The sequence below is a fragment of the Lemur catta genome, chromosome 1 (assembly GCF_020740605.2).
Source record: "Lemur catta isolate mLemCat1 chromosome 1, mLemCat1.pri, whole genome shotgun sequence".
Lineage (NCBI taxonomy): Eukaryota > Metazoa > Chordata > Mammalia > Primates > Lemuridae > Lemur > Lemur catta.
In genome coordinates, this window is record NC_059128.1 from 72,000,528 (window position 1) to 72,015,213 (window position 14,686).

A 14,686-nucleotide genomic window follows, 5' to 3' on the forward strand; every position below is an offset into this window, starting at 1 on the left:
TTGCACTTCTCCCTTAACACACTTTGTTTCCAGAAGCCCCAAGAGCTGGCAGCACAACTCTTTGTAAACCCTACCTCTCACTTTGGCACAGTATTGTGCTACCATTGTGCTCAGCAAACTTGCTGAAAGATTAATTGCAACTAGAGAAATTTATCTTTTAACTGTCTCATTACATAAAGAATTCATAGTGAAGTTAACGTCCGCATAATTTAATGATATACGGATTTTAATTATATAGTACACTGTTAATTGTACAGCTATTTTTAGACCAGGCTACTAATTTGTTCATTTAAATGAATAGCTCGTTTGCTTGAGGGACCAAAATATAAGCTTTCTTGAAAAGTCAGACAATCTCAAAACCCCTGCAAAATATTTTAAGCTTATAGGATATTTTTGTGATATTTGTTCTTAAAATGAGACTGACCTATACCTTGTCTTTATTGGACAGATTGTCTGACACATAGAATTTTGACTTTTTTGCAGTTGATAAAGTGCAAGAAAGGTAGATCTCTGTGTTGGATAATGGGCAGAAATTGAATAGCTCTGTTTTCCTTGAAAGTTGTTGAGATTTTTCTCAGGAGAATTAGACGAAAGTTATTTCTGAATAGAAGCGCTGTCCCCTGGCTATAATTAGTCACATGGGCTTAGTTCCCAGGAAATGTTTCTTTCAGTGTCCTAAAAGTGTATGAATTTTCATATTGTCTAACTTACCTTGAAATTTCATTTCTGCTTTCCTATCTACCCTTCTCCTAAAATTTAAGATATAAAATTTAGGTTGTTTTTTTCCCATTACATTCAGGATCTTGCCAGAAACGTACACACATTCATGCCCTCTTTCCATGAATCCTTCCAATCCTGGGCAACATTTTTAATGACTTAGAATTAACTGCTTTCTAATTATGCACTGAGGCAGACACTATGATGTGGTGTGGGTCTTTGCCAGCAAATGGAAACACAGAAGATATAAATGAGCAGGCTACCAGAGGGAATTGTTAGAGAGGCTTCTTGAAATCATCAGCTTGCAAAGCAGAAACCTGCCCCTGTTTCATATAATACAAACTTGGTCATACAGACATAGCCACTGTGGTATCACCCTTAGAAGCATCCACTTTTCTTTCTTTTTGTAGAATATAAGATACCCATGATCTCTTCAGGTTTTCTAGCTACCCCAGCAAGTTTTGGTAGGTCTTTGCTGCCATGAATGTTCGCCCTTGATCTTGAGCAGGGTTTCCTCTTTACCTGTGACTCAACTCTCATGCTGGGCCTCTGTGAGTTTAGATGAGAGGGCCCAGTTTCATTATGTGGCCCTACATTCATTCTACGTGGAGCACTAAGTGTCTTGAAATTTTAATTGCTAATATTTGAATTGGAGGGAAATCTAGGAAGTAGGAGGAAATACTAATAGAAAACATGAGTTCTGCTCTTATAAGTAAGATGTATTAATCTTACTTACAGGATTTATTTAAATGCCCCATGCTTCAGTTTCTTCATTTGTAAGATGGGGATAGCCACCTTGTAGGTACATTCTGAAAATTCAATGAGTTAATACAGGTGATGGGCTTAGAATAGTACCTGGCATATCATAAGCTCTTGGTAAATGGTAGTTATTAATATTTTTAGAAGTAGAAACTTGTTACTGGGTAGATTGAGTAACCTCACATTCCTGAATGATCAACTGACTTAGGGCAAATATTAAGCCAGTATTTTAGAAATTTGGGTATGACATTTATAATTTTTGCCACATCCGCAAAGCAGTACATGGACTGATGATAAATTCAGTATTTTTAATGATGAACTAGAATCTCTTGCCATAAATTTAAACTACTTGTAAAAGTAGTACATAACTGTTAAAGAAAAAATAGTATTATGTACTAGTAAAGTCACTTCACATACCTATGCCAGTGATAAACACTCCTCTTTTTGGGAGATAAGTTATTAGGTGTTTTCAACATTTATCTAAAGGTCTGTTGCATACTCTTGCCTCTTAGTTTGATTTTCCTGAAAACAATTTTAAAAAACTCATCCATAATGAGAAAAGCTCAAAGTAAGTCAAATCCATTTGGCTTCCTAAAAATTGCTGTAATAGTAGGGAATATAGAAAGGGCTTGGATTTTGAGTAGGCTTCTCTTTCATTTGACAGTTTGTTCATTAATTAATTCATTCAGCAATTGATTGAGTAGCTGTCTTGTGCAGGGCAACTTTGGAGTAATAACAGAAATATTTCTGCTTTTAAGCAGCTTGCCAAGTACCCTGATGCAAAGAGTTTCTCAGTCCTCCATGTGAACCACACATTCTCAAAGAGGGTGATATTGCATAAGTAGATATATACATCATATCTGTGGCATTAAAATTTCATGGGGGGAGCAATTAAGAAAAAAATGTCTAAAAAGTCTCCTGAGGTGGGCCATATGGGAAAAAAGGTTCAGAAACATCTGTGTAGACAAAATATAGGGCTACATAAAGCTGAGCTTGAAATCTGAAACCTTGTAGCTTCACAGCCAATAAAAACTTGTGAGATTTCTTTCTTATCTTCTTGGGGGCGACCACACCATGAACCTAAATCTTCTTCCATGTAAAAGCTCCCAGATATTTAAAGACAATATTGAGGAAGTATAATACTTTTTTTTCTCTATACTGTGCTAACATTCCTTTTCCCTTTAGATTTTTTTTAAAAAATGAGGCATGGTTTAAAATTTTAGCATCCTGATCAGCCTCTTGTCATCTGATTACAAAGTACTATTTAATCAAGTGCCAAATGATTGGTAGAAAATATTAGTTCTCTCCACTCCACAATATGAGGGAGAGGAAGGCAAGTGGGTTGGAAAAATGAGGGAAGGCTTTAGTGGAAGAGGTAAGAACTGAACTGGCCTTTGAAGTTTTGGCCAAAGGAAAGATGCCAGAAAACACTCCAGTTTTGGAGGATGTGGGGGCTGGGGGGTTGGGGAGGAATTAAGTGTGTTTATGGCATTAGCCAGGCGCTTAATAAATACTTGTTGAATGTATGTTTGTTGGATGAGGGTTGATGGTGTATAGCAGCTATAAGGCTGCCAGTTGCCTGAGACAAAATTCCGATCATGTGAATACTTGTGTTTTGGAAACATCTTCCTCTTTTCCTTACACAATACTTTATATTTGATGACTCTGGTTTAAGTTATTTCTTCAGTGATTGTGTGCTAGTTAGAGCAGTGGTCCCCAACCATTTTGGCACCAAGGACTAGTTTCATGGAGGATAGTTTTTCCACAGATGAGGGCAAGGAATGGGGAGATGGTGAGTGATGGGGAGTGTCAGAAATGGGGAAAGAACATGTATCCAGAGTGGTAAACAGAGATTGTTAGCTTTAGATACAGACATGAGGGACTTGGCTTGAGCTTTGAACTCCCAGGAGGAAGAGATGTGCAACCAGGACCTGGAATTGAGCCTCCACTTATAGCTCAAACCATGAAAAAGGACTAGGAAAATGGCAAGGAAGCTTGCTTACTCTATATGGTCGTGGGTTGTGGAGTAGTAGGAGAAGAAAGAGAAATTAGAAACAGGTCAGCACTATTTGTGAGTTTGGGTCCAAATTTACACTCATGTTTAATGCAGAAAAGCCACAGTAAGATATTAACAATAAAAGTAGTCTTTGCAAAAGTAAACATGAAACTATACTGTCACGGTTACTTCCATAGTGCAGGTCAACCTTTCTTGCTGAAAATAAGCTCCCAGTAAAAATTTATAAACCAACAGAGGAAACCAACTACCATGGGAAAGATAGGCAGATAGAGAAAGAGACAGACAGAAAGAGAGAGAGAGAGAGAAATAGCATACCATGGACTGGAGATGAAGCAATGAAGACACTGTAAATTAAATCTATAAGACAAAGTATAAAAACAAAATAAATCTTAAAATTATGTATATGTATTAACTGAATAAATAAAAAGGAAAACTATGACTAGATAAATGAACAGAATAGTGTTAAAAAAGAGCAGATTGATTTGAAAAAAGTGAAATTTAGTAATGGAATAATAGTCATTGAAAAGCTCATTATATGAGTGAATTATTATATTAGACAAAAAGATTAGAAGAAAATTAGAAGAATTAGATTAAAACAAAAATTAGTGAATTCTAGAGTGAATCTGCAGAAAGCACCTATAATATAACACAGGGATGAAGAGAGGAGAAATTTCAACATTTTATAAGCGTAGGAGACATAGGGGATAGAATAAGATCCTCCAACAGATGTCTAATAGAAGAGTTTCAGAGGAGAGTAGAAGTCAACACTATATGACTCAGAATTTTTCAAATTGATTAAGGGCATATATTCTTAGGTTCATGAAATATAGCTAATCACAAGCAGGCTAAATAAAAATAGCCACACTTAGATACAGAGTAATGAGTATTATTAATATTTATGGAAATCACACCTAAGACATGACGCAATCAAGTTCAAAGTAAAGAAATGGGAGCACTAGATAACATGAGGCAGATCTTATCAAAAACAAAGTGGCACAGCAGTATTACTGCTAGATAACATTAAATTTAAGACAAAAACTGGCCGGGCGCGGTGGCTCACGCCTGTAATCCTAGCTCTGGGAGGCCGAGGCGAGTGGATCGCTCGAGGTCAGGAGTTCGAGACCAGCCTGAGCAAGAGTGAGACCTCGTCTCTACTAAAAATAGAAAGAAATTATCTGGCCAACTAAAAATATATATACAAAAAAATTAGCCGGGCATGGTGGCTCATGCCTGTAGTCCCAGCTACTCGGGAGGCTGAGGCAGTAGGATCGCTTAAGCCCAGGAGTGTGAGGTTGCTGTGAGCTAGGCTGATGCCACGGCACTCACTCTAGCCCAGGTAACAAAGTGAGACTCTGTCTCAAAAAAAAAAAAAAAAAAAAAAAAAAAAGACAAAAACTTTTTTAGAGATAAAGTCATGACTTAATTACCAAAAGACATAATTACCAAGAAGTCTACATATATTATAACAATAGGAGTACATGCACCTAACAGTATAGCCTCCAAATATAGAAAGCAAGCATTGGCAAAATTATTAGCGGACAAATCCACATTAGTAGTAGATGATTACATCATATCTATTTTTTCTCATCCTCCCTAGTAATCCTTTAGATTACTTCATATCTAGTTTGGAAACAATTAATAAGGATATACAAGATTTGGATAATACAATTAAAAAATCTTTACCTACAAGCATACCTGAACTTTGTACCTCAAAAATAGGAACTTCAATTTTTTAAAGATAAATAAAACATTTACAAAAATTGATCCCTTATAAAAACACAAAGAAAGTAAAACAAACACCCCATATTAATATAAACATCACAAATTAAAAATAGCAAAGATAATTTATAGATCAAAGATGAAATACTAACAGAAACTATAAAATATTTATAAATAAGTAACAAAACTGTGACAGGTAGCTAAAGAAGAATTTAGAGGAAAAATTATAGCCTTGAAAAGTATATATTTAAACAGAAGATTGAAAGTGAATTTTATAAAGGTAGTAAGTTAGTAAAAGAATAATATAGCAGAATCAAAGTACAAAGCAGGAAATAATGATAAGAAAGGATAAATTAAATGAAATTAAAAGACATGGGGCAATGGAGAGGATCGACAAAGCCAAAATTTGGTTTCTTAAAAATACTAGTAAAACCAATTTCTAGCAAGACTGATAAATAAAAAAAAAAGTTCACACAAATTAATATTAGACTATTTGAAGTAAATTTATTGAAGATTTAGAAGTTAAATCAGGATGGTTGGTGCAGTGATGTTTATTAAGTTCTTGAGTTCTTTATGTTAGAAATATTTCACAATGAAAAGATCATAATCTTAGGCATTATGCCTTATTCCAGGCATTGCCTCTTGCCTGTCTTCTGTCCATGCTTTACTGATACCAGTTCTCTCCTATTCTTGTTGAGTCTAGCTCCAAGTGCCTTATGTACTCTTGCTCTGTACATGTTTGGTAGAATTAGAAATCCCGTCAGTTGAAGCAGTGGAAGGGTAAACTGTGAAATCAAAAGAATGGATGCCTCCAGCAAAGGTTAGGGAGAACAGGACTCCTGTCCACGTGTGATCCAAAAAGCTGGATGCACATTGGCCAGAGCTGGCCTCGGAACAGCTTCCATAGAAGTCACAGGCTTCCTTGGGGCCTCTTATCCCTACCCATACCAAGATTGTCCAGTTGCCTTGACTTATCCGGTTGATGTTATTGTTCGTCCCTTTGAGATGGCAGTGCTTACACTTCAGAATATGTGTGTAAAAGTAGGTTCACACTCTCTGGCTTGGTGTGAGACACCAACATGCTTTCGTGAAGCTTGAGTGGAAAGAGCCACGTGTGGATGGCAGGCATGTCCTGGGTCTGCAACAGAGGCTGTGACTTCCCTTGAAAGCTCTCTCTCCCACTCTAAAAAATGGCAGCTTGCAAAAAAAGACACTTGTTGAGTTTAAAATGAATGTGGACTCAATATATGGTTTTTACTATTCCATTTAAAGCAACTGACTTCCTCTGGCAAGTTTTCTTTGATTTGAATAGTGTTCTATTCAACATATTCAAACTATTTTTTTTAAAAGTATATGGGCTATGATTCTTAATCCTGATAAGAGCATTGTTCTAAAATTTATATTGTAAGGAAAATTATGTCATCACTTTGTTTTCTTTTAATATTTCCCTTTTTTCCCCTCAAAATAAATGACGTACTTAAGTCCTGAAGTATTGTCCCTTTTCTTTTTTAAAAAGAGCCTTTGTTTTATGATTTCAGCAATGAGTTTGCATATAGTTTGATATGAGGTCAGTAATTTTTCATAGGATAGCACTTTTGGACACACGGGCCATTTATATATTAATTATCTTTGTCTCATATGGGTATGAGTGTTAATAGTATAACATCTTAGCGGTGACCAGGTACGTACAGAGAAGGTAATGCCATTTCCTTGAGACTCTGCTAGCATTATGGGCAACATAAAAGAATTTGTCTGCCATTACCATCTGGTGACTTGCATGGCAGACCTGAGAGAATATCCTCAGAGAAGGTGACTAAATGTATGAACTTCGGTCTCCTCCAACTGGCAAGGCCTTAGAATTAGGTTGGAAAACTAAGTGAGTTGACTGGGCACATTATTACCTATTTAATATTCTTGCTGCAATAATCTGTTTTTTTAATAAGATGATTTGCAGCTTCATATTCCCAATATTGGTACCACTTACCAGTGGTAGTTTCTTTCAGAAATAATTGTCCAGGCCGGGCGCGGTGGCTCACGCCTGTAATCCTAGCACTCTGGGAGGCTGAGGCGGGTGGATCGCTCGAGGTCAGGAGTTCGAAACCAGCCTGAGCAAGAGTGAGACCCCTTCTCTACCAAAAGTAGAAAGAAATGATTTGGACAGCTAAAAATCTATATAGAAAAAATTAGCCGGGCATGGTGGTGCATGCCTGTAGTCCCAGCTACTCAAGAGGCTGAGGCAGGAGGATTGTTTAAGCCCAGGAGTTGGAGGTTGCTGTGAGCTAGGCTGATGCCACGGCACTCACTCTAGCCCAGGCGGCAAAGCGAGACTCTGTCTCAAAAAAAAAAAAAAAAGAAGAAGAAGAAAAAAAAGAAATAATTGTCCAACCTAAGTTTATATAAAGTAAATGCCTAAGTCTGATTTAGTTTTTACTATTACTTAGACTTAACAAAATGCTGTCATAGCTGTTTTCTCTGGAGACTCACACAAGAACCCTTTAAGGTAGTTAGCTCAAATAATGCTGTCACTTTCAGCAGATGAAGATACTGAACTTGGGAGGCTACGTAACTTGCCCAAGTTGTAGAGCTAGTCATAGAGATAGGGCTGGATAGGATAACTGGAGTGATGCTCTTTTTGGGATTCCATATGTCCTCTCCACATGCAGTGTAAACAGATGTGTACAAATCACTATTAAGTACGTAAATGTTGCTATAAACATGCAGTTATGTGACTAAAAATAGGCAGTAATTAAAATAATTGTGCTTCCTTTTTTTCTTTGTGGACTCAATACTATGCTTAAGTGAATAAGATATAATTTTATTATTTCTTTCCACAGCATTTACTAACATTTGTTGTATCTGTCACTGTTCTTATGGTACTGAACTTGATGAAGAACATAATCTAAAAGAAACAAAAAGACCAAAAATTATCTCAGAACTTGATTCTGAGGTCTGTCTTTATTTTATTAACTAGATAAATTATCCAATATGCATTTTAGTTTGTGCTTGTGTGGACAAAACCATGCAGGGGCCATTTTGCTAATACTTGGAAATGATTCCACTGGAGGACTTGAAAAAATTGATTTCTAGCCAACACTTGATTTAGTCTAGAGACCTGCCTTCCACCTGGGCATTAAGAGGAGTTCTGGCTCCCTTGGCTGCCACATGCCTAGTGAGCAGCAAGGTGAGGGTCCCCTAGCTTGCTTTTCAAAGGTTGGCACCTGATGCAATGTCCTTCATTAGATGACTCCTTTAGCGCTATGGCAGTCCCGTGGGAGTTCAGCTTAATTTGCAAGTTGATGAGGCGTATTTTGGGTGGAAAATTTGTGTGAGTGTTGGTGTATATGTCTCTCTATATATGTTTTCCTTATTTTAAGATTCTCTCAATTGTCAGTTTTCCCTACTATTTTCACCTGTGAAATGGACATAACATTTTATGGCAGTTGAGAATTATTTTGCAAAGATTCAGAATTCGGAGATGTTTTCTTGGCTGAAAGTTATTTTTATTGACATCATTGAAGTCTTTGAATCTGATCTGCTTTCGCTAAGCTCTCCATGCGTATATGCTTAGTTATAAAATACTTACCTGCAAAAGGTTAATATTTTCCTTTTTTATTGTTGGGTTTTTTTCCCCAAGTGGTCTCTACCAAAGCTAACTTTTCTGCAAATAGACATGCTTTAGGTCTGTACTTGTTAATTTACCTTGGGAAAATTAGGTCATCATCAAATCTGGCAGTATGGCTTATAAACTTGGCAAAATAATCTAATTAAAAGCTTTCCTTCTATTACAAAAAGGAAAAAGGGATTAGTATTGGTAATGTTTTCATTTTCATGTTTTGTGTATATGTAAGGTATATATCACTTCTCATGTTGCATTAAAAGTAGGTTGACTATCTGCTAACAGTTCATCTCTTTTCTTCTACAGCCTCCAAGTCTGTTATAAATAGTATGCTACGGGACCCTTCTCAGATTCCAGATGGAGTTCTAGCAAATCAGGTCTATCAGGTATTAATCACAGCTGTCTATTTTCAGTGGCAATGCTGTTATCTGCCTAGCAGAGTAAAGGATTTTAAACCTCATTTAATTACTGTCATCATAAACTATCACTGAGGTCAGGGTGCACCATAAATGGCAATGCAATATTTGCGAGAAGAGCATTTCACTTTTTAATAGCTTGCTTTTATAGTGAATAAAAAGCATGCAATTTTTGTTTTCTATGATTAAATCTGAACAGCCTTTTGATAGCTTTCTTTTTTGGGGAGTGGGGGTGGGGGAGGACAGTAATTACTGCTTTTAGGGTATAGTGTTTACTGTAATAGTTTTTGTAGCCACTGCACCCCATACCCTGTCTCTTATTTGTCTGCAGTGCATTGTGAATGACTGCTGTTATGGACCACTGGTGGACTGCATCAAGCAGTATCCTTTCCCATAAAATTTTAGGTGCACAATTGACGAGCTTAGACTCAGTGGAGATGTGTCTAGCTTTAACCTGACATAAAGTTCTGCTTCACAAAACACATTTCATACTCTTCTATTTTACATTCAATCAACTGGAGGGTCACTACAGACTATTCTTTCCTACAGCTTAAGAAAAATCAGATAGACCACAGGAAGATGTCAGTTCAGCAGTTGCACATTCACGTGCTTATTTCAAATTGCTTGGTTTTCAATGAGTTTAAAGGTACAGAGTCATTAGGCAGGTAGCATAGTGTCTTGCAATGTATCTAACAATTCCAGTGAAAATTTGTAAAAATATAACAGATTTCCATTTAAAATGAGCCAAATTCAGTTGACTTTACTAAATGTTGAGCCTAGAGTCAAAGGATGCTATGATTAAATTACTGCCAGAGACCATCACATTTTAAAGGGCAGTAGATTCTTGTTGTTTACAAGCTGATTATATCTGAGCTGTCATTTGGATTCCTAATAAACATTTTTAGAGAAATCAAGGTAATTTTTCCCTCTGGACTGAATTTAAGGCTGTGAAAATAGAAGTCCAGTCATTTTTCCTTAAAGACATTGAGATAACTAAAGAGTTAATGTTTACTTCTTGAAACAGGATTGAGTGGACAGTGAATACTTTATGAAGTAGGACGTTATTAATCAATAAATTTAGTAGGGTTGTGGCAACAGTGAGAATTTTGATGATCCTTTGCTAAAAATGCTGTTTAAATGTTAAATAGTGATTTTTTTAATGAAAATATTTTCTGAGTCCATGAGTCTTACACTTCTTAATAATATAAACAGGCCCTGCCTAGTGTAGATTTTGCTAGCATGGATAGCACTGTGACCAGTTGTGACTCAGTGATTACCAGTCAGGAGGGTTTTTGCTGGAAACTCTTGCTAGTCAAATAAAATATGTGTTTACATTCTATCTTGTCTCACAGAGGTTTAGAGTCAATAAAATTTTTGATAAGAAAAATCACTCTTTGAGAAATAAAGTTAACCTTTGATAAATAATCTTTTAACAGAGCCTTCTTGCAAGAATATTCAATACCTAAGATATAGCTCTGTATATATTTATTCTCCAAGTCTATGCCTCCAGTCTCACTTAAATTAATAAAAACACAGCATTGTCACAGCTTGCTTTTTTATTAAACCAAAGTGAAATTATCCTATTTTCAGAATAAAATTAATGATAGTGTTAGAAATTGTAAGAGTGCCAACCTCATGTTGCTACACTGATAAAAGTTTAGCACATTCATATAACAACTAACACCGTCTCAGAGTATCTGGGGTTGAATTACATGTTAATTTTAAAGCACATAAAATAGTTAAAAATCAATTTAAAGTTAAGGTCTTAAAAGCATAATGTCTTTTGAAGGATTGCATATTGATTTTAAATATAACTATCTAATTATATATGCATGGACTAAAGTATGAAGTCAACTGCTTTGTAAATGCCAGGAGGCTATTTTTCAGTAATAGTTGAGATGCTTACGGGAAACTAGATTGCTATATTGCTGGCGAAGAAAATGGCTTGTGAGGTTATTTACAAGTTTTGCCCATGGTCACTGCCATACATCAATAATAGGTATTATTATAGACAAAGTCTAAGAGTGTTTCTGCTTATAGAGCATTATAAATTCTGTTTGGAGTATTTTCCTTACATTTTTGCCATCATTCACTTTCCTTTTTTGGCTGTGTTATTGCCAGTAGAATTTAAGGTAGTACATGATTTCAATTGATAAAGATAATGATGTATGTCTGTAAATTATATTTACTGACTGGATTATAATTTTGTGGTTCCATTATGTCTATTGCCAGTAAAATCACTGTTTTTACAAGCTTTATTTTCTAGACCTTGTATTCTGTATATGTTTATATCAAACAAAGCATAATCAAGAAGTATATCTTTCCAAAATTTCAAATTATTGATTGCTTTTACTGTGCAAAATAAAACAGTCTGGGAAGTTTATAGAGATACTGGTTTTGTCTTTATATTGAATGTAGTAACAGTTTCATATAATGTAAATACACTTCATAGATGTTTCCTAGACTGATCAACAGGAATTATTTTATTCCACACTGAATAAAAATTACTGGTTTTCGTGTGAGTGAGAATGCTGTTTATGTGTTGTTCTGATAATTTGGTAATATTTACACTGCTTACTCTCAGTAAATTACATCATTTTGTAAGAAAGAATACACATATCTGGTAAATAGAATAGGTGCAAAAATCTTTTTATTCCATTATGAAAATATTACATGTAGACATTTGTGTAAGTAGGATAAAATAAATTGATCATTTACTATTAAGAGACCTCAAAAAGCACAGTTAGCAAACAGTGTATACATTGTCAGTGTGCTTTCTCTTTCTTTTGGTGTCTACCATATTTTTTTCCTACAAAGCCATGTCTACCCACACCTTTCCTACCACAGCTCATATTCACCAAGAGAAAATGTGAGAAAATAGCCACCTCAACTTTCCAAAGTGTGACTCCAGGACACAGCTATTAGACAAAGTCATAAACAGTGAAGCAAGGAAAGATAATGATTCAGGAAGCTTCAAATGCTGTGGGTTTCATTTCTGTACCATCAGTAACCTCAGTTTCATGATTCAACATTTTAGATGTAAATAATTTACAACAATAAAGATGAGAGCACATTTATGTGGAGTAGAAGTAAATAATTTAGTTCTAAAATGTGGGATGCCCCTAGTAATGTGAGACCATTGAGAGTTATTCATCAAATGTCTTCAATGGACTCTGAAAATGTGTGAAATTTTGTGATTTAAAAACTTGTTTCCTTTATTTTGTTTCCAATTAGAAATTAAATAAGCAGCACCACATGCACTGGGGCAGAGGGTGGGCAAGAGAAGGAAAAGGCAGTCATGATGACATAGGGCTTGTTTTCCTGGTGGACATAAATGGCCACATCTCTTGAATTATAAGATTTAAACTATACTCACCTGTATGTGTGGATAAAGGACAGGATAATTATCTAGGAATTTTTTAAACCAATAATATATAAGTTTTATTCAAGTTGAACTCTCACAGTACATGATCAGAATGAGAGTTTTTGGTAAGCCAAGGAGTGAAGTGACCAGGTTGACATTATCAGTGAAATGGAGAATGAAAATAATAATTCAGATAATTATTACCAAGTGCTTTTGACCAAATTAAAGTATCAGAATAGGATAACACTTCCTTTCAGACTCTGTATGTACAGCCTCATCTCTGGGAAAATAGACCAGACTTCTAAGTCCCACTCCTGATTTCATTATTTACCAGTGAGGGGCCTTCAGCAAGTTCCTTAGCCTTCCTGAACCTTAGTTTCCTTAACTGTAAAAATGGGGCTAGTGATAGTACCTACTCATGTGGTTGTGAATATTAAATAAGATAATATCTCAAAGTGTGTAGCACGAAACATTCATATGTGATATTTAAGAGAGATTAGCTATTATCAATTATTATGTAATTTTAATACTTTTTGAGAAGCTATGTGGAAGTTATAAACAGGTTTGCAAAGATCTCATTCTCATTCTCTGCTTTGCCACACATTAACTGTTATGCCCTTGTGCGAGTTCCTTTCTAAGCCTCAGTTTCCTCATCTATAAAATAAGGATTATAATAATTGTGAGGATAAAATAGCATACCTAAAACACTTGACACAGTGCCTTCCACATAGTAAGCCCTTAAAAAATCTGTATGTTCATGTGTGTATCTATTTATATACATATATATATAATTATACATATGCACAAACGTGAAAAATAGTTTCTTGAAAAAGCCTCTATACCCATACCCAAATCCGAAGTTCTTTACTAAGATGTCTTTCCTCCAGATTACACATATTCTTAACAAGTCACTTGCTTGGCTTCCCAAGTGGTACAAGATCACCAGCAGTAGAAAGGAAGTGAAGCACAGAAGCTGCTAAATGCTGGCTTGGTGACAAGTATGAATTCATAGAAGATTTGTAGAACTCTGTAAGATTAGAAGGTCTTTGAGGGCCAAAGGCTGGTTGGTATTTGCTGTACTTAGTAAGTGCTTAGTAAATGTATGCTAAATTGAATGGAGGAATTTTTAACACATATTAATATGTGCTTAAAATAGGACTCCCCGTCTTTTTAAAAGGAGTTAAAGTACACCCATTTATAAATCTTTGGTGGCCAAATACATATAAAAATTGAAAAATTCTATTGAATCATTTAAATGAGGGGATGTGTTTAGAAATCTCATTCCTCGGAGATGTGGGCTATAGGTGAAAATGGTTGCTCTAATTACCTCAATTCTCCATTTCATCTCAAAGTATAGATCTAGTATTAGCATTTGCCTGATGGTATAATTCTACCTGTGTTACCCTCTTTAACTAAAACTTCTCAGTGCCATTGGTCATGAGCATGAGGTCCTGCTGAGAGACTTGCTTCTGGAGAAAAACCTGTCCTTCCTAGGTAAGTATTGTTCACGTGCTTTCTAGCTTGTGTTATGTTTCTGTGACTGCTTAAATATATATTTTTAAAATCTTCCACTTGCAGTTATTATGTACTGAAGGAAGAGTGAATGATGATTGATGGTATGCATGTTATCTTTTATTGATTTAGAACTGAGCAGGAACTCGGTTACCTAATCCCCTATATATACAGCACATGCACAGGCTCGCAATTAATATTTTATAGAATAAGTGGCTGAAAAAATGCTTTAATATCTGTTGCAGTATTACTTTTGGTGTCATGAGATATTAACCATAATCTAGGCCTTATGAGAAAAAGAAACAAAAGAAATATTGTCTTATAAAATGTTTTATATATTAAAGAGAACAGCTAGAAAAATTCATGTTAGGTATGTTTGTCTCATGTATGGAATCTAGTAGTACTTTTGTTTGAAAGCAAAATATTAAGCCTTATTATTTTCATGCCAAACATTAATTGTCATCATAGATTTAGTATGATTTTTTAAATTCCCACATGTATGCATGTATTTGTGTATTACAGGTTAGTATTTCTTTCAACATCTCTTAAGCGTTAGAAATTTAACC

At 35.3% G+C, this 14,686-nt stretch overlaps 1 protein-coding gene across 4 annotated transcripts in view; it reads left to right on the forward strand.

The window, feature by feature from the left end:
* The window catches only part of CDIN1 (CDAN1 interacting nuclease 1), a 214,028-nt gene that overhangs the window by 83,578 nt on the left and 115,764 nt on the right, over positions 1-14,686 (forward strand). For all 4 annotated transcript variants that reach the window (XM_045527902.1, XM_045527895.1, XM_045527919.1 and 1 more), the window contains 3 exons: positions 9,135-9,214; positions 9,576-9,625; positions 14,035-14,102. In XM_045527902.1, the coding sequence (XP_045383858.1) occupies positions 9,135-9,214; positions 9,576-9,625; positions 14,035-14,102 (198 nt within the window). The remainder of the gene's footprint in view (positions 1-9,134; positions 9,215-9,575; positions 9,626-14,034; positions 14,103-14,686) is intronic.